At 38.8% G+C, this 26043-nt stretch overlaps 1 protein-coding gene across 14 annotated transcripts in view; it reads left to right on the top strand.

Annotated features, from left to right (window-relative positions):
- The window catches only part of PIK3R3 (phosphoinositide-3-kinase regulatory subunit 3), a 133646-nt gene that overhangs the window by 81831 nt on the left and 25772 nt on the right, over positions 1-26043 (top strand). For all 14 annotated transcript variants that reach the window (XM_054489668.1, XM_054489679.1, XM_054489695.2 and 11 more), the window contains 4 exons: positions 10983-11091; positions 14100-14198; positions 24738-24918; positions 25649-25774. In XM_054489668.1, the coding sequence (XP_054345643.1) occupies positions 10983-11091; positions 14100-14198; positions 24738-24918; positions 25649-25774 (515 nt within the window). The remainder of the gene's footprint in view (positions 1-10982; positions 11092-14099; positions 14199-24737; positions 24919-25648; positions 25775-26043) is intronic.

The raw sequence follows: 26043 nt of genomic DNA on the forward strand, positions 1-26043 counted from the left end.
AGCATCCTTGGATTTTGGTATCTGCAGGGGTCCTGCAACCAATCCTATGAGGATACTGAGGGATGATTGTATATATTTGGTTTTGAATACCCTCAAATTTGCTTGTTGCACTAAAGCTACAGCCATAGAATTCAGAAGAGTGAAGATTATTACAATGAATTAATATTTTCTCTGTCATTTCCATAAGTCTAGATCTGGAATTGACATTTTTTCTGTAAAGAGTCATATAGTAAATACTTTAGGGTTTGCAGGCCACAAATGATCTCTTTCATATTCTCTGTGTGTGTGTGTGTGTGTGTATATGTGTATGTGTGTGTTTATAAGCATTTAAAAATGTAAAAACGGGCCAGGCGTGGTGGCTCATACCTGTAATCCCAGAACTTTGGGAGGCCGAGGCAGGTGGATCACCTCAGGTCAGGAGTTCAAGACCAGCCTGACCAACGTGGGGAAACCCCATCTTTACTACAAATACAAAAATTACCTGGGCGTGATAGCACGTGCCTATAGTCCCAGCTACTTGGGAGGCTGAGACAGGAGAATCGCTTGAATCCGGGAGGTGGAGGTTGCAGTGAGCCAGGATTGCACCATTGCACTCCAGTCTGGGTAACAGAGTGAGACTCTGTCTCAAAAAAAAAAAAAAAAAAAGTAAAAACGCTGGTCACTGTGGTGCACACCTTCAGTTTCACAGCTACTCAGGAGGGTGAGGCGAGAAGATGACTTGAACCCAGGAGTTTGAGACCAGCCTGGGCAACATAGTGAGACCCTCGTCTCAAAATAATAAAGTAAAAACTACTTTTTGCACCTTGGAAAACAGGCAGAGGGCCATAGTTGGCTAACCGCAGGCAGATCATCAATACCACAGTAAATCAAGCTCTGATTTGTAGTATTTGCTGATTTCCAAGGTATAAATACTCCCACTGTGGCTGATTTCAGTCTACTAGTGTGACTGACATACCGAATGCAGAATTTGAAAGAAATCCTCAGTAGCACACAGTATTTCCATTATATAAATACAATAGATGTTTCTTAAAAGCATAGTTAAATACAGTATTAATGAAGCAATGAGTTTTGAGTATTTTTTAACTTTATTTTTAATATAATTTAATTGTGAACTTACATGATTTAATATTTAATAATGACTGTGTGGAGGCTGGGCACGGTGGCTCACTCCTGTAATCCCAACACTTTGGGAGGTCAAGGCAGGCAGATCACGAGGTCAGGAGTTTGAGACCAGCCTGGCCAATATGGTGAAACCCCATCTGTACTAAAAATGCAAAAAAAACTAGCCGGGCATGGTGGCACACACCTGTAGTTCCAGCTACCTGGGAGGCCGAGGGAGGAGAATCACCTGAACCTAGGAGGTGGAGGTTGCAGTGAGCCGAGATTGCGCCACTGCACTCCATCCTGGGCAATAGAGGGAGACTCTGTCTCAAAAAAAAAAAAAAAAAGACTGCGTAGAACAGCAGTTTGCAAAATTCCTGAAAATACAACAATCAGCTCTCACTAGCCTGTACAAGTTGAATTCAACATAGCATGAAACTTAAGGTTCAGAGAGGTGAGATAATTTACCAAATCTAGTTTAAGTGGTGGAATCAGAATAAACTCTAGGTTTCTTTTGATTTTTATCTTAAAACAGTATGGGTTTATAGTTTAAAAAGTCAAAAAGTACTGCAAGGTTTATAGTACAAAATCATCAGTTGCCTGTCCTACCCTCTCTTTTGCCACTTTCTAGCCCCCAGGGGCAACACTTAACTCTTCTGGCCTTTTCTTCTGGTGTTTACCTGCCTATTTTTCGTAATATGGTAATACTGCTATTTGTAATTTTTCACTTTTTGATGTCATTTATTCCTTCTAAGGAAGATAGTGATTTACTTCTCTTATGCCATACACTCTTTCCTTCTATGCATTTTTCCAGTGTATTTATATCACAATTATAACTTTATTAAATTATCTTCCAATATTTACACTATTATTACTGTACAGTGTTCACAGCTAAGCCATTAGTTATTATGATTGCATCCTTTCTCTTTTTTTTTTTTTTTTTTGAGACGGAGTCTCACTCTGTCACCTAGGCTGGAGTGCAGTGGCGTGATCTCGGCTCACTGCAACCTCCGCCTCCCGGGTTCAAGTGATTCTCCTGCCTCAGCCTCCCGAGTAGCTGGAACTACAGGCACACGCCACCACACTTGGCTAATTTTTTACATTTTTAGTAGAGATGGGGTTTCACCATATTGGCCAGGCTGGTCTTGAACTCCTGACCTCGTGATCTACCCGCCTCAGCCTCCCAAAGTGCTGGGATTACAGATGTGAGCCACCACACCTGGCCGCATTTCCTTTTTTTATATAAATTTAAAGACAGAATTTTATGATTCTGACAGAGCCATATAACAGAACCATAAAATTCATCACAGTATGGTTAAACATCAAATAATTTACCATTTCCATTCTTTTCTTAAACATACCCTCTAAACTGCCCTTCATCCTCCTGTTTGAATTCTAACTGTTGTTTTCAGCTGTCATCCTAGTGCTGCATTCAGCATTATGCTGGGCATTGCCATTGCTTCTCTCCTGTGTTGGCATCCATTTTCCTGCATTTTACACCACCTGCTTTCCTAGTTTATTTCTTCATTTTGGTGGAGCACATCATTCAGGAGCTTCCTAAGAAAGGATGCTGAGAGATAAGTTGGTTGAGATCTTGTATATCTGAAAATATCTATTCTACCATCATATGTAATTGATAATTTGGCAGGATATATCATTCTAGCTTGAAAAATCATTATCCCTCAGATTTGGAAGGTTTATCTTCAGTGTTGCTAGTCTCCAGTGTTGTTGAGCAACCCAAAGACATTCTTTAGTCCTTTGTGACTTTTTTTTTTTTTTTTCCTTGTGATAGATTTTAGGACCTTCTCTTTTCCCTCAGTGTTGTGAAATTCCACAGGGGTGTAGCTTGATGTGGATCTTTTTCATTCATTGTGTGGCATACTCTGGGCATTTTCATTCAGGAAATGTGTGTCCTTCAGTTCTGAAAATTTTTTCTTATTTATTTTAATGTTTCTCTTCCTGCTTTCTGGAACTTCTATTAGTTTGATGCTGGATCTTCTGAGTTGATCCTCTGACTCTCTTATCTTTCCCCTATTTTTTCATTACTTTCTCTCTTTGTTCCACTTCCTGGGAGATTTCAGCTTTACCTGCCAGATTGTGAACGACTTAAAAAATTTTCTATCATAATTTTAATATATAAGGGCTCTTGTTCTTTGAATGTTACTTTAGTATAGATCTTGTTTGTCTTTCTTAGATGCAGTCTTTCCTTTTATATATCTGAGATATTATGCTGTCTTTGTGTGTCTGTGAAGTTTTTTTTCCCTTGAATTATCTGGTTACTCCCAAGTTTCTTCTTGTTTTGGTCTCCTTTAATGTAATGGCTTTCCTCAAATGTCTGTTTTTTTTTATTTTAAGTTGTGGCAAATATATGTAACATGTAATTTATCATTTTAACCATTTTATCTGTTTCTTTTAAAATATTTATTTATTTATTTTAGTGATGGGATCTTGCTCTGTTGCCCAGGCTGGTCTCAAACTTTTGGGCTCAAGCAATATTCCTGCCTTGGCCTCCCAGAATGTTGAGACCAGAGGCATGAGCCGTCACACTCAGCTGTTTTTAACCATTTTAAAATGGTTTAAGTTCTGTGGCATTAAGTACATTCATACTGTTGTGCAACCATCACCACCATCCACCTCCAGAACTTTTTCATCTTCCCCAGCTGAAGCTCTGTACCCATTAAATGCTAACTTCTATTCCATCCTCCCCTCAGCCCTTGGCCAACAGCATTCTACTTTCTGTCTCTACGGATTTGACACTTTAGTAGTAGCCTCATGTAGGAAGAATCATAATACTTGTCTTTTTGTGACTGGCTTATTTCACTTAGCGTAATATTTTCAATGTTTATCCATTTTGAAGCTCCATGTGAGTGGACAGGAACTTGTTAACTGGAGGCCTTCACTAAGAAGTGATAAGATGATGAATACCTGCCAGGTGCAGTGGCTCACACCTGTACTCCAGCACTTTGGGAGGCCAAGGCAGGAAGATCATTTGAGCCTAGGAATTTGAGACCACCCTTGGCAATATAGTGAGACCCCGTCTCTACCAAAAAAAAAAAAAGAAGATGATGAATATGTTTTTCATTGGGTAACCCTAGAATATCTGTATTTTTAGGTACTTTTTAGGGTCCTGTCAGTTTCTGTGGAAAAAATCTCCCAACTCCTGACTGGGGGTATATGCTTGACAGCTCATTGTTTAGGTAACCAGAAAGGGATAGGGGAATCTACCTGTTTGGTAAACTTTTCTTTAGTTATGCCGTTTTCAATATTGGGCTCACCCCTATTCTCAGCTGAGCTTGGTGTTCCCCGAGTCCAGAGCCTTTCTTTTTTTTTTTACATTCTAAAAGACAGCACTGAGCATGCTGTATCTTTCTTTCTTTTTTTTTTTTATTATACTTTAAGTTCTAGGGTACATGTGTACAACGTGCAGTTTTGTTACATATGTATACATGTGCCATGTTGGTGTGCTGCACCCATCAACTCGTCATTTACATTAGGTATATCTCCTAATGCTATCCCTCTGCCATTCCCCCACCACACGACAGGCCCCGGTGTGTGATGTTCCCCACCCTGTGTCCAAGTATTCTCGTTGTTCAGTTCCCACCTATGAGTGAGAACATGCAGTGTTTGGTTTTTCTGTCCTTGCGATAGTTTGCTCAGAATGATGGTTTATGTCCTTTGTAGGGACATGGATGAAGAGTCCAGAGCCTTTCTGATTGTTTCTCTGGATTGGTGAGTTGACAGGCAGCCTTTGTCTAGGGTGGAGGATGGGTAGTTGCCTGGTTGCTTGGGCAGGTAGGGAGGAGAACTAAGGACTTAACTACTCTTTCTATAGATTGTCAGCCAATTCTTCTGTTTCTGGCCACATGACTCAATCCTCCCTTCAGAGATGCATTGTGCTTTCAGTTCCTGGCCTTTCCAGAGTACAGTGGTGTGAATCAGATTGCTTTTTTTTTTTAAGACAGTCTCACTTTGTTGCCTAGGCTGGAGTGCAATGGCATAATCTCGGCTCACTGTAACCTCTGCCTCCCGGTGTCAAGCGATTCTCCTGCCTCAGCCTTCCGAGTAGCTGGGATTACAGGCGCCCGCCACCACTCTCTGCTAATTTTTGTATTTTTAGTAGAGACGGGGTTTCACCATGTTGGCCAGGCTGGTCTCGAACTCCTTACCTCAGGTGATCCACCTGCCTCGACCTCCCAAAGTGCGGGGATTACAAGTTGGAGTGCAGTGGCTATTCACATGTGCGATCATAGCACACTGTGGGTTCGAACTTCTGGCTTCAAGCAATCCTCCCATCTCAGCCTCCCGAGTAGCTGGGACTATAGGTGCACACCACTGCACCTGGCACCATTTTTGTTGTTAAAACATATAAAGAAAACATATACAATATACATACATGCCTACAGTGTTCTCTGCTGTTCCCCATCCCTATTGTATTCACTATTAACAGTTTGTGTATTCTTCATATGTTTCTGTGCATACATATCTATATGCACACTTACACACACACTTAAAACACCTATATGTCTCTATGTTTCTTCATATAGCTACATATTAATTAAAACTGAATTGAAAATATCTTTTTGTATTGCTAATATTTAAAAACTTGTAATATAGGCCAGGCGTTAGTGGCCCATGCATATAATCCCAGCACTTTGGGAGGCCAAGGCGGAAGGATTACTTGAGGCCAGGAGATTGAGACCGGCTTGAGCAACGTAATGAGACCCTGTCTCACAATTTTGAAAAAAACCCAAACTTGTAATATAGTTTCTAAAAATGGAAAGAGAAATATTTTTCATTGTCTACTAAATAGAAATAAAAGTGCTATATATATTTTATGGATACTCATTTCAGAAGGTATTTGCTTAGGTGCACTTAACTTATCACTCAGCATTGCAGTGCTGACCTAATGTAAGAACTACTTTGTCAAGGAGTTGAAAAGATGACTAATGTTTCCTAATCAGTTTTTCCCTCAAGATAGTCCTTTTGAACTACTTAAAAGCTTAATTATTTGGAATTATTTTACCTTGATTTATAATATCACAACCTGGAAGATAGATATAAATCTGCTTATCTTCATGCAATTAGGAGATTATTAGGAGATAAATTTTTATTCACATTTGCCCAGTATATTCTACCGTCTACATGGGAGGGTGGGGAGCAACTCGCAGAGAAGGCAAAACATTTAGATGGAAGATTCAGTTTGATTTGATAGAGCTACATTTGAGTGTATTCACAATTTTAGGAACAATGAATTATCTTGAAATTTATCCTTTTGGATTATAAAGTCCATATGTATGGAGACTATGTCTATCTAATCTAGTTCACTGCTATGTTCACAGCTTCTGGAACATGGAGGTGTTCAATATATATTTGCCTATGTATGTGTGGAGTGATTATAGATAGTAGGAATGTAGAAATAGACCAGTATTGCATTCAGTTCAGATCTTATGATTGTGTTCTTTTAGCAACTTCATGTAGCAACTGTCTTTATAGTAATTTCATTCTTTTTACATTTCTGTAGTTGAGAACAGCAAGATACAAGGAGGCAGCCCTCTGTAATAGATGTGAAATGGTCATTACATGTTTGTTGGTGGTAGAGCTATCTGTGAACTATCATTATCCATAAATAGCAGCTTCCTCATGCAGTCTGGTCAACTCAACTCATCTCAATATAGAGCTCCTCCAGTGAAGGGATGTAGAAAAGTCTCCATAACACCATTTGAAGGTGATTAGAGTGTAACCCACCTGCTGATACAATGAAGCACATTGGTTCTTGAGCCCTGTTGGTCATGTACTCAAATCACTAAGGACTAGATTTGAGAAGCTTAGTGTTTGACCTTAAAGTTTCCCTTTTGCTGGGTTTCTGTTACAATTTGCTTTTTCCCCCATTCTGATGAGTATTATAGTTAGGTGTTTCTATGTGTCATTCTCTCTGGATTTGTTCTTTTGAGTGCAGGGAACACCTTGTCTTTGTACCTTTTCATAGCTATAGTGCAGTGCTTTGTATAGCACAAGTTTACACTGTTAATCCTTGTGTTAAGTGGGTAAGTAGAAGAATTATAAATTTTGCTAAGTTATAGTTCAAACTGTAGCTACTTTTATAAGTCACATAAAATCCTTTTCAAACAAGATGGTTATTTAGCTACTTTGAAAAAAAAGTGTGGATTATAGCAAATCCATCCTCATCTAGTAATTTCAGAAGTCTGATATTTATTTATTTTAAAACAGCTTTATTGAGATATAATTCACATGCCATGCAGTTCACCCACATTGTATAATTCAGTGATTTTTAGTATCTTCACAGAGTTGTACAACCATCATGATAGCCAATTTTGGAATATTTTCATTACCCTGAAAGAAATCCTTTATACATTAGCAATCACTCCCTATTTCCCCCTTTACTCTCCAGCCCTAGCTAACCATTGATTTACTTTCCGTTTCTATAGATTTGCCTGTTCTGGACAATGGGATTATATAATATTTGGCCTTTCATGACAGGCTTCTTTCACTCAGCAAAATGTTTTCAGATTCGTCCATGTTGTAACATATCAATCAGTACCTCATTCCTTTCTATTGCTGAATAATCTATTGTATGGATATATACCTCATTTATTTATCTATTCGTCTGTTGATAGATATTTGGGTTGTTTTCCATTTTGGGGCCATTATAAATAATGCTACTATGAACATTCATGTGCAAGTTTTTGTGTAGATACATGTTTCTTTTTTCTTGGGTATATGTAAGAGTGAAATTGCTGGGCAACTCTGCATTTAACCTTTTGAGGAGGCTAGACTGTTTTCCAAGCAGCTGTATCATTTTACATTCCCACCAGTAGTCTATGAGTATTCCAGTTTCTCCACATCCTCACCAACACTTGCTATTATCTGTCTTTTTTATTATAGTCATCCTAGTGGGTGTGAAGTGGTATTTCACTGTGGTTTTGATTTGCATTTTTCTGTTGGCTGATTATGTTCAGTATCTTTTCATGTGCTTATTGGCCACTTGTTTGTCTTTTGGAGAAATATATATTCAGATCCTTTGCCCATATTTAATTGGGTCATTTGTCTTTTATTGAATTGAAAGGATTCTTTTACATATTCTAGATACAAGTACAAAAATATATTTACAGATACATTTACAAATATTTACAAAAATATATTTTATCAGTTCTACTTACAAAAACGTTCTTGCATCCTGTAGGTTGTCTCTTCACTTTCTTGATGATTTCCTTTGAAGTACAGAAGTTTTTCATTTTGATGCAGTTAATCTATTTTTTTCTTGTTTGTTATTTTCAGTGTCATATTTAAGAAACCATTACCTACTAAAGTCACAAAGATTTAAGCCTATTTTTTCTTGTAAGAATTTTATAGTTTTAGGTCTTGACATTTAGGTCTTTGATCAATTTTTAGTTAATTTTGGTGTGAGGCAGGGATCCAACTTCATTCTTTTTGCATGTGGATATCCACTTGTTCCAGAACAATTTGTTAAAAAGACTATTCTTTCCCTCATTGAATTATCTTGACACCCATGTTGAAAATCAGTTGACTAAGGGACTTTATTTATTTATTTGTTTATTTTTGAGACAGAGTCTCATTCTGTCTCCAGGCTGGAGTGCAGTGGTGCAATCTCGGCTTACTGCAACCTCTGCCTCCCGGGTTCTAGCAATTCTCCTGCTTCAGCCTCCCGAGTAGCTGGGATTACAGGTGTGCACCACCACGCTCAGCTAATATTTGTATTTTCAGTAGAGATGGGGTTTCATCATGTTGGCCAGGCTGGTCTCGAACTCTTGACCTCAGTTGATCTGCCCGCCTCCACTTCTCAAAGTGCTGAGATTACAGGTGTGAGCCACTGTACCTGGCCAACTAAGGGACTTCTGTTTGGGGGAAAATATTCACATTGTTCTCCTTCCCCCCAAGATTGCTTACAATTTTTTGGTTAAATTAAGAAAAAAGAAACAATCTGAAAAAAGTCACAAGTACAGTTCAAAGAACATAATTTTTTTGAATCATTTGAGAGTAAGTTGTCAACATGATGCCATATGATGACCATGTTGTGTGTATTTCCCACAAACAAGAACATTTTCCTACAGAAGCACAATATAACCATCAAAATCAGAAAACTAACATTGCTGTACTACTACTATGTCATACTCAGATCCCATTCAAGTTTTGCCCATTGTCCCAGTGTTGTCCTTAATAGCAAAAAAGATCCAGTCCAGAATTACACATTGTATTTAATTTTCAGGATTCTTTAGTCTTCTTCAATCTGAAACATTTCCTCAGTCTTTCCTTGACCCTCATGACCTGTACATTGTTGAAGATTACAGGTAAGTTATTTTGTAGAATGCCCCTCAATCATGGTTTGTCTGATGTTTCTTTATGATTAGATTCAGTTTATAAATATTTGGCAGGAATGTCACAGAAGTAATGTTACATCCTTTTTAGTGCATTGTATTGGGGCCCACAGTTTCGCCATTATTTCTAATATTAACCTTGATTCTTGATTAAGGTGGTATTTGCCAGGCTTTTTCACTATTATTGTTTTTCCTTTTGCAGTTAGGATTTTGTGGGACAGTATATTGAAATAATAGTAATCTTGGTCCTCATCGATGTTTTTTTCTTTCATTTATTTATTTATATCTGCATGGACACATATATTCCTATTTTGTTTAATGAGTTATATTTCTTTACTATTATTTGTATTGATATGCCAGCTGTTCCAGATTTGGTCAGTGAGAGCCCCTTCCAGCTCACTGTTTTGTTCTTTTAACATAGCCTCTCCCCATTCTTTGAGCACTTCCTTCCTTTTTGGCACAAGATGATGTTCAGACTCATTTGGTACTTGCTCTATTCTGTCCCTGGAATCAGCCATTTCTTCAAAGAGCCCTGGTTCCTTTTAGTAGAGAATGGTATTAGAAAGCAAGGTCTAGGTGCTCAGTGTACATATTGGGGTGTTGTTGCCCCCAGGACCTCTCAGGGCAGCAGTCCCCAACCTTTCTGGCACCTGGGACCAGTTTCATTGCTGGGGTGGGGTTAGGGTGGGGGTATTGGTTTCAGGATGAAACTGTACCACCTCAGATCATCAGGCATTAGTTAGATTTTCATAAGGAGCACACAACCTTGATCTCTCGCATGTGCAGTTCACAGAAGGGTTTGTGCTTCTATGAGAATCTAATGCTGAAGCACAGTCAGTAATGTTCGCTTGCCCACTGCTCACTTCCTGCTGTATGGCCCTTTTCCTAACAGGCCATGGACCAGTGCCAGTCCGCGGCCCGGGGGTTAGGGAATCTCTGTCTCGGGACAGAGCTAGGGAATATATGTATTCTGTGTACAGACATTTACATATTTATGTTTATATACATTGAAATTCATGAGTTGATATCTGTAGCTGTAATTCCAGTCCAAGATAAGGGGGTTCATTCTATTACAGTTGAGCAAATTATTAATAACATACCCATCATTTCATAGTTACCCTTTTTTTTTTGGTAGTAAGAATACCTAAAATTTACTCACTTGGCAGATTATCAGTATATAATACAATATTATTAACTATAATCCTCATGTTGTACATTGGTCACTTAGTGGCTTTTGGACTGAGTTGTTTGGAAGGGGGTTGCATGTTGTCTTTTGAGAGATGATGAGGTTTTACAGACTTAGAAGTTGGTGTTTCATAAGAAGGAAAAAAACAAATATCTTGACATTTTCACTTTTTAGGCAATCAAAAGGATTCCTTCTGTTGCTAACATTGAACATAAAGTAATACTCAATTTGATTGATAATTATTAGAATCTTAACATACCTTGGTTAGTGAGCTGCTCCTGAGGAAATTAGAAAACAATAAATAATTTACATCTACAGAGTAATATTCATTTCTCTTCTAGCTCTTCCACCAAAGCCACCTAAGCCAATGACTTCAGCAGTTCCAAATGGAATGAAGGACAGTTCTGTTTCTCTTCAGGATGCAGAATGGTACTGGGGGGATATTTCAAGGTAACTAGAATGCTACTGTGATTGAATGCAGTTTTTTAAAAAGTCATTTTTGAGAATTAGTAGTTAAAGTAAACCATTTTAAGCTGGGCATGGTGGCTCATGCCTATAATCCCAGCAACTCAGGAGGCTGAGGCTGAAGAATCGCATGATACCAGGACTTCGAGGCTGTAGAGAGCACTCTGTTGCGCTCCAGCCTGGGCAACAGAGTAAGACCCCCAACTCTCAAGAAAAAAAAAAAAAAAAAGCATTGTAATGCCCTACTAATTGTTATTTAAAGATTACCATTTAAGGCTGGGTGCGGTGGCTCACACCTGTAATCCATGCACTTTGGGAGGCTGAGGCGAGTGGATTGCCCGGGCTCGGGAGTTTGAGACCAGCCTGGGCAACACGGTGAAACCCTGTCTCTACTAAAATACAAAAAATTAGCTGGGCGTGTTGGCATGCGCCTGTAATCCCAGCTACTTGGGAGGCTGAGGCAGGAGAATTGCTAGAACCTGGGAGGCAGAGGTTGCAGTGAGCCGAGCTAGTGCCACTGCACTCCAGCCTGGGCGACAGAGTGAGACTCTGTCTCTTTTAAAAAAAAAAAAAAAAAAAAACATTTAAAAAATTTTGAGTGGGAACACTTCATTAGTGTCTTAATACTTTTCTTCCCATGAAAAAGTGACAAGAAAATCTTCATTATTTATTTATTTTGAGATGGAGTCTCACTCTTTTGCCCAGGCTGGAGTGCAGTGGCATGATCTCAGCTTACTGCAACCTCCGCCTCTTGGGTTCAAGCGATTCTCCTGCCTCAGCCTCCCAAGTAGCTGGGATTACAGTCATGCGTCACCATACCCTGCTAGTTTTTGTATTTTTAGTAGAGACAGGGTTTCACCATGTTGGCCAGGCTGGTCTCGATCTCCTGACCTCAGGTGATCCACCTACCTTGGCCTCCCAAAGTGCTGGGATTACAGGTGTAAGCCACTGCACCTGGCTGAAAATCTTTAAATGATGGGTGTGATTATTACTTCTAATACTATATTGAGGATGGACTTCTAAACAAGTGACACGTAGACATTTTAGGATAGTTACATGTGTTTTAGAATTAAAAATATTTGTGGGTACTTAACATTTCTGTACCTTTCTTTCTCTAAGCCAGTGGTTCCAAAATCTTTGCATGCACAAAAATCAATTGAGGTGGAGCCCAGGAATCTGCATTTAACAGCTTTCCTGGGTGACTTTGATGCAGTCTCTTTACACACCCCAGTTTGATAAACAGGACTCTAGGACAGATTTGTTTTCTGGGTAAAGTGTAGTTTTAGATAATTTTGAACCTAAAGAGGGAATTATATACATTTAATTTGAATATTGTATTTTCTTACTAAATTTTTTTCTTCTTAAACTTGCTTTAGTAGGTCTTAGATGTATTTTCTTTTTAAAGCCCTATCCATTTCTGTCAAATCAGTTTCCAGGTTGATGCTGTATTCCTCAGAACACTTAGCTATCCCTTTCTCTTCTCTGTTCTCTTCCTCTACCAAAATGGTATTTATTTAATTTTTTTTACCCTTACATTTCAACTATTTTAAGAGTACATTTGCATTGTTGTGCAGTCATCATCACCATCCATCTCCAGAACTTTTTCATTTCCCCTAACTGAAATTCTGTACCCATTAAACAATAACCCCCCATTCTCCCCTCCCTCAGCTCATGGCAACCACCATTCTGCTTTCTGTCTTATGAATTCAATTCTAGGTACTTTGCATAAGTGTAATCATATAATAATTGTCCTTTTGTGACTGGCTTATTTCACTTTCTTCATACATCTTCAAGGTTCATTCATGTTGTAGCATGTGCCAGAATTTCATTCCTTCTTAAGGCTAATATCTTATTATATGTATATGTTATATATTTTTTTAATCCATTCATCTGGACATTTGGATTGTTTCTAACTTATGACTGTTGTAAATAATGCTGCAGTTAATATTGGTGCACACATATCTGAGTCCCTGCTTTCAGTTATTTTGGGTAGTGGAATGGAATTGCCAGGTCATATGGTAGGTAATTCTGTGTTTAATTTTTTGAAGAGGACTTAATACATTTTATTAAAAAAAAATGTTTTTTGAGATAGAGTCTCATTCAGACCCCTAGGCTGGAGTGCAGTGGTGCAATCTCAGCCCACTGCAACCTCCGCCTCCCGGGTTCAAGCGATTCTCCTGTCTCAGCCTCCCAAGTAGCTGGGATTACAGGTGCTTGCCCCACCACCACGTCCGGCTAATTTTGTATTTTTAGTAGAGACAGGATTTCATCATGTTGGCTAGGTTGGTCTCGAACCCGTGACCTCAAGTGACCTCTCTGCTTCAGCCTCCTAAAGTGCTGGGATTATAGGCGTGAGCCACTGCACCCAGCCATTTTATTTTAAAATTGGTTAGAATATTTCTATTTTAATATTGTACAATAAAATAGTCTTTCTTTTTTTTAAGATCACGTGGTTCTGATATGATTTAAGGGTCTTTTATGCCCTGCCATTTCCTTTAAGTGTTCTAGTGTTGTGCCTTAAAGTCCTAAACCAACTCTACAGCAGGAATTTGTTATCGGGACAAATTCAAACTAGGAGAATATCCTATTGAAAGGTTATGAACTTAGTGAATTTTCCCCCTTCTGTTCAGAAACAGCTGCCACTGTTGCTTCAATATAACTTTCTTTCTAAACACCGCTGTTTTTTTCCTGAAACTTTACAAGTTCAGACCTGCCTAAGGAAACCCTAAAGGCATTTGATGGAAACAGTATCTCTTACACACATTTGAAATCTGGAAGAGTTTAAAAATCAAATAGCTCTTCTGTAGATTGCATAACACCAAAAATCAAAACAGAAAGAGCATATTTAATGCAGGGAAGAACTAAATGACCTCTAAAGGGCTCCATTATTCTATAACCTCAGGCACACCTACTGCCGAAGCCGCCTTAGTAGTAACATGTAAAGACAACCAATGTTGACATTTTTTCATTTTTCTTATAATTCTGTTCTTCAGGGAGGAGGTAAATGACAAATTGCGGGATATGCCGGATGGGACCTTCTTGGTCCGAGATGCCTCAACAAAAATGCAGGGAGATTATACTTTGACTTTGCGGTAAGTACTTTTCAGTCTTTTGGCTAGTGCTCTACTGATGTTATTTTAGTTCTGGGTATACAGATATTTCTGTATTTAAATCTTTTATCTATATAATTTTTCATATTTTCATTTAATTTATGTACATAATTTCCAGTCGGGCTAATTCTTTTTTCTATACATTAAGTATTTAAACATTTTGTATAAAAATGGCAACTTAAAAAATGTAGAAAGAAAATGAAAAGGTTAAAATCCCAAAATGTAAGGGAGGAGGAAGCATACTGTTGACCTTATAAAGGAAGTAGAAGTCATGGGCATATTCTAAGGGTAAAAATGAACCTATGCTTTGAATAACCCTATTATCTTCCTTAATGCAGACTTTAGAAAGCAGAACTCAACATAATTTTGGTTGATGAGGATATGCTGAAGATAAAGCAGTTCCTAGCCTATATCATGCTTTCCATATGGGCATATTAGAGTCTTTTAAGTGATGGATGTATGACTTTTTATATTTGCACATATTTTTAAAAGGTTAAGAAAACTGCATGAGAAATTTCCACATTTAATTTTAATAATTAAAGTAGCCCAGTTACAATAAAGCCTTATTTTTTTTTAAAAAGGAACTATTTAACAAAAAGAAAATAACAGTAACAATAACAATGACTAACTTTCTTGTACTAAGGCCTTTACATGCAATATATCATTTATTCTTCACAACAACCTTATGAGGGTAGGTATTATTACTATTCCCGTTTTATAGATGAGGTAACTAAGGGTTAACATGGTTAAGGAACTTGCCTAAAGTCACATAGTTAGAAAGTGGTAGAGGAAGAGTTTAAATCCAGATTCATCTGGCTGTTTGCTGCCTTTCCAGCCTAATATCTTTAGGAAAAATAATGCTTCATTTTATGCTAATATGGCATAAATTTGGAGGCACTATTTTAGTTTCTGGTAAAGAACTAAAGAAATTAATACCTTTGCACTTGAATTGTGCTGACTAATCAGTGTTCTACAATAATTCATTGAACACAATTTTTCCTCTACTCCAGTCAGGCTTCTGTCTCTACCACTCCATGGAGACTGCTAAACACTTTTCTCTTCTTACCTTACTTGACCTCTTAGCAGCATTAGTCATAGACACTTCTTAGAAGCAGTTTATTGTTTTGGCTGTTAAGACGTCACACTTTCCTGATTTTCTTCCTACCTTTAAGCTATTTTGCTCAATATCTAAATTTTAAGTGTTCCAGGGCTTGGGACTTGGGCCTCCTTTTCTTCTCTGTATTCATTCTCTTAAGGTGAGTTTGTCCTATCCCATGGCCTTAATATATGTGATGATTAATTTTAGGTGTCAATTTGGCTGGATTACCTAGAGAACTGGTAAAGCATTATTTTGGATGTGTCTGTGAGGGTGTTGCCAGAGCAGATTAGCATTTGAGTCAGTGGACTGAGTAAGGAAGATCGCCCCTCAGTGTGGGTAAGCACCATCCAATTGGCTGACGATAGAACAAAAAGAAAGAAAAAAGAATTTTATCTCTCTGTCTTGGAGCTGGAGCACACTCTTCTTATTCTGTCATTGGAAATCAGAACTCCAGCCTTTGGACTCCAGGACTTATACCAATCCTCCTCACCCCCTATGGGTTCTCAAGGCCTTCAATCTTGGACTGAGAGTTATACTATTGGCTTCTTGGGTTCTGAGGCTTTAGGACTTGGACTGAGCCACACTACTGGCATCCCAGCTTGCAGATGGCCTGTAATGGGACTTCTCAGCCTCCATAATCATGTAAGCCAATTCCCCTGATAAATCCCCTCATATTTATCTTTGTCTCTCTCCTATTGGTTCTGTCTCTCTGGAGACAGATTTGGTACCAGGAATGATTCTAGAGGAAGGTAATTTTTTTTTTTAACACAGGTTATTGCTCTGTCTTCTAGGCTGGAGTGCAGTGGCATGATCATGGCTCACTGCAGCCCTAACCTCCCAGGCCTAAGTGATCCTCCTACCTCAGCCTCCTGAGTAGCTGAGACCAAAGGCACATGCCACCACACCCAGCTAGTTTTTGTGTTTTTTATTTTTTGTAGACGGAGTCTCCCTGTGTTGCCCAGGCTGGTGTCAAAACTCCTGGGCTCAAGCAGTCCTCCTACCTCGACCTTCCAGTGATGGGATTACAGGCGTGAGCCACTGCGCCCAGCCTGAGGAAGAAAATTTTAAGGATGAATTTCCTTAATTAATTTTGGGGTTCCCGGAATTGGCTCTCTTAATTTGATGAGACTTAAAAATGCTAAGGACCCTACTTCTAATAGTACAGAGAGCACTGATAGTCCATGGTGTGAACTGTTTATATAGAGATATGCAAAATATCTGCATTTGATACTTCTAATTTACCACCTGTAAGAGGCAAGGAACTTGGCAACCCTGTGTTTGATACTGTCAAACGTTTGTAGAAAACCAAGGTTTTCTAATATTGCTGGACAAAGTGATGAAAGAAAAGGGTGAGCTCAGGGTTTTGATTTCCCGGCCCCAGCTCTGCCATAAATAGCCCAAGAGCTTCTAAATATGCCCTAAGTCAGAATCTTATCTTCTGTTGCCAAAGGTCTGAAATTGCAAAAAATCAAACACATGCTCTCATCATGTGATTAGCTGAATTACAATCAAAGTTGAAATATCAGCCTTGTAAGGTATCTGCTGTTAAAGTGAGGGCATTGGCTGGGAAAGATGGAATTCTATACGTTTGGATGGGGATGTGTGGGAAGACCCTGATGAGGCTGGGGACATTGAGCTCCTAAATTCTGATGAGTCTTGTTTGCCAGCAGAAATGGCCTCCCACCCCCAGTAATAGCATCCCCCCTACACTGGCCTTTCCACCTTTGTCTGAGGGGATTGACTCCGCATTGCCTGAGGAAACCATAATGGCCTTCCTCTAGGCAGCTGCTAAGCCAGAGGATGCTGAGTCTTCTCAGGACCCACCCCCACCACCCTTCTTTGCTTCTAGACCTATAGCTAGACTTGAGTCCCAGCAGCCCCTAAAGATGAGGTACAAAGTTTTACTCATGAGGAGATGTGCTACATGGTAAAAAAGCTATTTGAGGTTTCTAATTTATACAAGCAGAAATCAGGAAAATATGTATGGGAGTAGATATTTAGGGTGTATTTAGGGTGTGAGATAATGGTGGAAGGAACATAAAGTTGAGTCAGGCTGAATTTATTGTTTTTTGTGTGTGTGTTTTTTTTTGACAGAGTCTTGCTCTGTCGCCCAGGCTAGAGTGCAGTGGCTGATCTCGGCTCACTGCAAGCTCCGCCTCCCAGGTTCCTGCCATTCGCCTGCCTCAGCCTGCTGAGTAGCTGGGACTACAGGCGCCACCACCACGCCCGGGTAATTTTTTATATTTTTAGTAGAGACGGGGTTTCACCTGTGTTAGCCAGGATGATCTCGATCTCCTGACCTCGTGATCCTCCCGCCTCGGCCTCCCAAAGTGCTGGGATTACAGGCATGAGCCACTGTGCCCGGATGAATTTGTTTTTGGCCCACCAAACACATTCTGCATTTAATATTGCGGCTCAGGGAGTTAGAAAAGGCAACAGTTGGCCGGTCATGGTGGCTCGCGCCTGTAATCCCAGCACTTTGGGAGGCCAAGGCGGGCGGATCATGAGATCAGGAGTTAGAGACCAGCCTGGCCAGTATGGTGAGACCCTGTCTCTACTAAAAATACTAAAAAAAAAAAAAAAAAAAAATTAACTGAATGTGGTGGCCTGCGCCTGTAGTCCCAGCTACTCGGGAGGCTGAGGCAGAGGAATTGCTTGAACCTGGGAGGTGGAGGTTGCAGTGAACCAAGATCGCGCCACTGCACTCTGGCCTGGGCGACAGAGCAAGACTCCGTCTCAAAGAAAAAGAAAAGGCAACAGCTTATTTGGTTAGTAGGCTGAAACATGGATGAAAAGATGGCCTACTGTGAGCCAGCTGGAGGTGTCTGATCTACCTTGGTTAACACAGAGGAAGAGATTCAAATTAGGCAGGAGACTGGGTTGCTACAGTGGATAGTCAATTAAAATCTACCTATTCACACTGGATGGGTTCAGACCACATACTTTTCAGCAGTACTTTGAGAAACAGATTTGTGAGGAGAACCCCATCATCCCTAAATGCCATGATTGCCCTTCTCTGTAGGCCGGACCTTAAAATGGAAACTGCAGTCAGTCAATTGAAAAATTTAAATGCAATGGGAATAACTGGATCCCAGGGTAGCAGAGGCCAAGTGAAGGGACTCAGTTGACAAAGGCAAGGTGGACATGGTTATCATAACAGACAGCAGAAGCAAAGCAACAGTCAGAATAGTCTGACTCATGTAGACTTGCGGCATTGACTGATTCGCTGTATGGGCAGCTCACTGTCTATTTTCTTCTCCCTTCCCACCTAGTCTGTCTTGGCCTACTACAATTGAAATTCTCTGAGGTTGGGGATTTTGTTTAATGATTGCTGTATCTCCAGTGTCTAGATTAGTGCCTGATAATGGGTAAGCATTAGAGAATGGATGCCTAATAAATAAATAAATATATATATATACACATATATATATATGTATATATATATTTATATTTGTCTTTTTGAGACAGGGTCTCTCTTTGTCACCCAGGCTAGAGTACAGTGATGTGATCATAGTTCACTGAAGCCTTGAGGCTCCTGCCTCAGCCTCCCGAGTAGCTAAGACTACAGGGGTGTGCCACCATGACTGGTGGCTAATTTTGTAAAAATTTCTTCGTAGAGATGAGGTCTTACTGTGTTGCCCAGGCTGGTCTCACATTAAGGGTCTCAAGTGATCCTCCCACCTTGGCCTCCCCAGTCATGGGATTACAGGCATGAGCCACCATGCCCAGGCTATAAATACTTATTTAATAGATGAATGTGCTTCTTATTTATCTGGAAAATGGTTTTGATCCCACACTAAGTTGTGGAATTTCATTCCTTTTAAGGCTGAATAATAGTCTGCTATATGTATATACTACATTTTGTTGATCCATTCATCACTTGATAGCATTAGCAAGAATGTTTGAAAGTTTTCATGTATCTATCACAAGGTCTGACATACAGTAGGTGTTTGATAGGTGTTGAGTAAATGTTTGAATGAAAGACAGAATTAATGAGAGAAAGACAGAGAGAAAGTTTCTCGCAGGAAATGACAGTTGAGCTAGGCCTTGATAGATTTTTGCAAGGCAGAAGAGTGGTGATCTTCATTCAATTTAATAAATACTTGCAACTCAGTGCTAATTACTCTGCAGGGTATCTAACAATGAGTTAAAACTTTTGTCTCCGGGAATATATAATCTAGTGAGGACAAAGGGAATGAGAAAATGGCTTTGAGTGAAAGTTTAATAGCAGGAGAGGTTCACACAATACCCTTTGGAGGCTGAAAGGAGGAAAAGAGATATCTTTGTTAAGAGAATGTAGAAAACTGACCTTCACAGAAGAGATTACATTTGCAGAATATCTTGAAGAAGGGGATAGGTTTGGACATGTAGAAAGTGGGAGGGGAGTAGCAGGAATAGGTAACAATAGGAGCAAATATACGGAGGTGAGATTTTATAGCTGCTTTCTGTGAGATGTAGTCTTGTTTGGCTAAAAGATAAAGTTTGTGAAGAAGAAGTGGTAGGGGATAGGAGGTAGGAAAGGGGTCATGTTTAAGAGGGCCTTGAATTCCAAAACTTGGGAGTTTGTATTTAATGTTGTAGGTAGGTGGGGAGAACCACTGCATTTTTTCGGCAGGGACGTTGTGATCAGACTATATATATATATAAAATTTATATATATATAATTTATATATATAATTTATATATATTTAATATATATATAAATTATATATATTATATATAAATTATATATATTATATATAAATTATATATATATTATATATATAATTTATATATAATATATATAATTTATATATAATATATATAATTTATATATATATATATATATATTTTTTTTTGAGACAGAGTCTTGCTCTGTTGCCCAGGCTAGAGTGTAATGGCACGCAGTCTCGGCTCATTGCAACCTCCGCCTCCCAGGTTCAAGCGATTCTCCTGCCTCAGCCTCCTGAGTCTGGGATTACAGTCGTGTGCCACCATGCCCAGCTAATTTTTGTATTTCTGGTAGAGGCAGGGTTTCACCATGTTGGCCAGGCTGGTCTTGAACTCCTGACCTCAGGTGATCTGCCCGCCTCAGCCTCCCAAAATGCTGGGATTATAGGCATGAGCCACCACGGGGATAGATGTTGACTTCTAGCTGCTCCAGAACTGCAAGGTAAAAATGTATCTAGGATATAGCTAGAAATTTAGGTTTAATGCTTAGGAGAGAGTATAGGGCCAGAGAAAGAGTCAAGCTACCATATGCATAAATGGGATTTTTATGGAAAAAATATATAAAATTTAAAAGGTGGAGGCTGAAGGCAAAATTTTTTTTTAGGGAATAACTAGGGTTGGAGGAGACAGAGTGGTTTGAGAGGTTGAAAGAAAATAATAATTTCATCAAAGTTATGGAAGGATGAAATATTAAGAAGGGAGAGAGTGAGGGAGAAGGAAGTCCTGGGATAAAGGAAGGAGACAGAGTCTGAATTTGTTCAAAGTCATTGGTGACTCTCAAATGAGAGGAATGAGAGTAAAACCAGACTCAGAGAGTAGTAGGTAGTGAAGAAATAGAGATTTTTCAGTTCAGTAGCTCTTATTTTTTAAATTGGTAAATAGTATTTGTTATAGAAAATCTGGATACTTAACAAATCTTTAAGAATCTGCTATCTGTCAGGCATTGGACTAGGTGCTGAGATACAAGGAGGACTAGCAGGACCTTTAATTCCTTCATTCCTTCTCTCATCTGTGCTTAGAGTCCATGGTACATTATTATTAAAATTACCCATGTGAATATATCCTTAACAAACTTGCTCCTCTCTTCCTCCAGTGTAGTCACCAGACTAAATTCCAACACAGTATTAAATTCAGTTCTCCACCTAGTCCTTGCCTATACTTGAGCTGCTGAATGTGGAGAAGGGGACGTGACCACATGGACTGGTTTCACATTAATTATGACCACTAACCTTAAGTGACCTTTAAAACTGCCCAGCTTAACTTCTGCATTTCCACAATGCATTCATCCTGCTTCCTCGTCACTTTCCTAAATGACAATTTCACATGTTCTTTTTTTCTCTTTTAAAGGACAACCCTTCTTCCCTCTTTTAACTAAAGAACTTGCTTTTAATTTCACTGATATGTGGACACAGTCAGACGAGAACTCCTTTATGCTTCTATTACCACAGCTATCAACATATTTACACATTAATGTGAATAGTCTGCCGCTTTTCTGTTCCAGTGGATGACTGTTCCAGTGGATGACTGTTCATGTCCTTGTCCAGGGTCTGCTTCTCTGTTTGTAGACTGGATCCCATCCCATCCCACTAATCTACTCAAGGACCTCACTCTAGGAATTATCTTGTCCTCTTTGTTGGATCAGCAATTTTTGTCTCTCTATTGAGTCATTCCCATCAGCATATAAATATACTCTATTATTTCCCATTTAAGAATAGTAAATAATTGACGCTATATCTCTTTCTGATACTTCCTATTTCTCTGCCCTTATTTATAGCAGTGTTCCTCGAGACACTTGTCTTTGGGCATTTCTTCTTTATCTTCTTTCATTTTCTTGAATCCATTCCAGTCAGGGTTCTATCCTTACCATTTCACTGAAACCATTTAGTCAGTTCATTTAGTGATATCTACTTTGCCAAACCTAATTATCATTGGACTTGGTTGATAATTTCCTCTTTGTTGAAGTGCTTTTGTACGTATTGGTTTTTAGGATATCACACTCTTAGTTCTCCTCTCACTTCATTAATTGCTCCCTTTTGGTTTCCTTTGCTGGTTCTTCCTTCCATGTCTCTGACCACTAAACATTGGCATACCCCAGTGCTTAGGCCTTGGACCTCTTCTTCTGTCCAGCTATGCTCACCGTCAAGTAACATACATCGGCTGGTAACTCTGGAATTTCTATCTTTAGCTCAGACCTTTCTCCTGAACTTTAGATTCTTTAAGTAGCCTGCTGGATCATCTGCTTTTGAATGTTTAGTAGGCATCTCAAACTTAAAGTGTCTAAAACCAAACTTTTTCCCCCTTTAAACATACTCTTTTTTTTTTTTTTTGAGATAGCGTCTTACTCTGTACCCCTGGCTGGAGTGCAGTGGCGTGATCTCGGCTCACTGCAACCTCTGCCTCCTGGATTCAAGCGATTCTTTTGCCTCAGGCTTCTGAATAGCTGGGATTACAGGTGCCCTCCACCACGCCAGGCTAATTTTTGTATTTTAGTAGAGACGGGGTTTCACTACATTGGTCTGGCTGGTCTCGAACTCCTGACTTCAAGTGATCTGCCCGCCTCGGCCTCCCAAAGTGCTGGGATTACAGGCATGAGCCACCGTGCCTGGAATAAACTCATTCTTTTTAAATAGCCTTCTTCATGTCAATAAATGACAATTCCATTCTTCTGATTGCTTATGACAAAAACCTTGAAATCATCTTTATCTTGTCTCTCTGTCATATTCGTATCCAAGCCATCAGCAAATCCTGTCAGCTCTATCTTCAAAATATATTAAGAATCTCACTATTTCTTATGACCTCTACTACTGCTACCCTCATCCAAGACACCATCATGCCTAGATCATTATAAAAGTTTCGCAAGTGATCTTTCCACTTCTACCGCTGCCTCCTTTGAACAGTCTTTTCTCAACTCAGCAGCTAGAGTGAACCTTTTAAACCACAAGATAGATTATATGATTCTACTGAAAACCCTTTTGTGCCTCCCCATCTCACTCAGTAAAAGCCCTTACAGTAACCTACAGACTGTTATTACATAATCTAAGCTCCTTTTACATCTCTTACCTAGTCTCCTATTACTCTCCCTTTTGGTCATTCAGGCCCAGCATCACTGGCCTTCTTGCTGTTCCTTGAACATGCGAAGCATGCCCTTACCGCATCTCTCTCTAGGAAACTTCCCATACATATCTGCTGTACTAGCTCCCTCACTTCACTTAGAACTCTGTTCAAATGTCACCTGAACAGAGAGGTTTTCCTTGAGCAGTTCAAACAATTCCTCTATCACAAGAACTCCTTTCCCTTTACTCTGCTTTTTTTTCCCAATAGACTTATTACCATTTGGTATATTTAGTTGTTTATTTTTGTGTTCTGTCTTGAGAAGTTTGTTATCTTCCTTAATAAACTGAAAGACAGAGATATGTTCCTTATGCTGTTAAACTGGAAGCTCCATGAGAGCATGGACTGTATCTGGCTTGTTTATCATATATCTGTAGTGCATTGTGTAATTCCTGGCACATAGATATTCAGCACATCATTTTAAATGAATGAATGTCTTTTAACTTTAACAGAGAGGCCAGCTTGCAATTATTGTATGTGTGAGTGTACACATTTATAGTAACTGTATATGATTAGATGGTCCTTCTCATGTACATTTAATAGAAATAATTTATCATCCATCTAAAATCTGACCTAAACATTGTTTAAATCAGCTTATAGGGTCAATCTTACTGTGTTTGACCTTTTACAAAAAACGTCTTTATGTAAATGCCATTTATATAAAATGGCATGGCATAAAGAGAGATAGGGGCATAAGCCTGCATGCTGCTATAAGAAGAGTTGAATGGGAATGGTACAGCATTTTGCTATGAATCAGCCTGCTGTGGTTTTAGGTTATGCCCTATGGGACTTGCAAAACATTGCTATTTTAAACTTTAGTTATAAATTATCTTTTAAGAGACCATTTAGATATGACTCAGTAAACAAAGGTGGCCTGAACTGTCCAAGCATGAAATTACATTCATCTAATATACATAGCTCTTCAAAAGCTATACTTTGTAAAACAGTTGAATGACTTGAATCATTTGCATGTTGTGATTGCCTGAAGAGTCATTTCTGAGAATTATAAGCAAGTGTAAAAGGCAAAATAATATAAGGTTCTAGATTAATTATGCAGCTATAAATCATAGATTAAGGAGCTCAGTTATGTTTGTGCATTAACAACAAAACCTTGAGTGTGTTGGTGATTGTGTGACAAATTTTTATCATTCCGTTCATATAGAGATGGCTTCTGCTCCCCCCGCAGAGACATACAACCACATATCTTTAGGTCCTTAAGAGATTTTTTCTGTTCTTCCTGATAAAAATATTGATAGAATTTAAATTTGAAAATTCATTCAGAATATAAACAAAAATAGAATTTACTTCTGTTTTATTTTTCTTAAGTGGTTTTTTTGGCTACATTTGTTCATACTGAATGCTGTGTAGATATGTTGACCTTTAATAACCAAAGTATTTTATGGACAAAACAATGCAAAATGAATAATATATATATATATGTTCACACACACAATAACATGCCTTTTCACTCCTTCCAGCCTCATTAACATAGTAAAACTTGTTTATCATGTGACACCAAACTTTCACGTCTCCATATGAAAGCAGTAGTTCAGTTGAATTTGGGGGAAAAAAATCCACAGTTGTTGTCTTGTTGTTCACAGGAAGGGAGGCAATAATAAGTTAATAAAGATCTATCACCGGGATGGTAAATATGGCTTTTCTGATCCTCTGACATTTAATTCCGTGGTGGAGCTCATTAACCACTATCACCATGAATCTCTTGCTCAGTACAATCCCAAACTTGATGTGAAGCTGATGTACCCAGTGTCCAGATACCAACAGGTATGATTATGGAAATCCTTGCTAGCTATTGAGCAAGTGATTATTTAACAGCCTTATTTGATTTTATTTACCAGGCTTATCAGTTTAAAAAAACTAGCCATTTTGTTGTTTATTTATTTACTTTGAGACAAGGTCTCTGCTGCCCAGGCTGGATTGCAGTGGCATGAATATGGCTCACTGCAGTCTTGACCTTCTGGGCTCAAGTGGTCCTCCTGCCTCAGCCTCCCCGGTAGCTGGGATCACAGGTGCATGCCACAACTTCAGGGTCTTGCCATGTTGCCCAGGCTAGTCTTGAACTCCTGGGCTCAAGCAGTCGTCTCACTTCGACCACCCAAAGTGTTAGGATTATAGGCATGAGTCATTGCGCCTAGTGCCTACTTAAGATTTTAGATATTTTTGGAACTTATTTTGTGGCTACCCTTCTGTAATATCTTATTGCATGTACTTGTTACCTTTATATAAAAATACTTACATTTATGTTTCCCACTTCATTTCTTAATTTTTAAAGTATTAATCATTTTGATGTGACTTAAAGGCTGATCTTAATATTATCAAAGGATTTGGTATATTTGTGTGCTTGATATTAATACAGTGGCTTAAAGTTGTACAGTTGAAATACAGTTTAAAAATAATAGATGGTTGAGGTGATATTTTCCTTTAAAAAATAGATGTGGAAAAAGTCACACATCAGAATTGTTAACATTCTTTATTTTTTTCTTTACCTGTATAGGATCAGTTGGTAAAAGAAGATAATATTGATGCAGTAGGTAAAAAACTGCAAGAATACCACTCTCAGTATCAGGAGAAGAGTAAAGAGTATGATAGGCTGTATGAAGAATATACTAGAACATCCCAGGTTGGTATATTTATGTTGTTTTTGACTAGTATGTGTGCAGTGTTTTAGTTACATCAAATTTTCTATCATTCACTTGATGATCTTTAGCTGTTTTAATGTCTTAAAGGCTTAAACAGCCTTTTTGAAACTTTAATGATATAAATTCCCCTCCCTTCTTAATTGGTTAAGGATATAATTTGTATCAGTTAATATTAACTGGTCGCAAGTGACAAAAAAAAAACAAAGGCTTCAGATAGAAATTTAGTTTTCTTTCATGTGTATATAGGCAC

Source organism: Pongo pygmaeus, chromosome 1 (assembly GCF_028885625.2).
Source record: "Pongo pygmaeus isolate AG05252 chromosome 1, NHGRI_mPonPyg2-v2.0_pri, whole genome shotgun sequence".
Taxonomy (NCBI): Eukaryota; Metazoa; Chordata; class Mammalia; order Primates; family Hominidae; genus Pongo; species Pongo pygmaeus.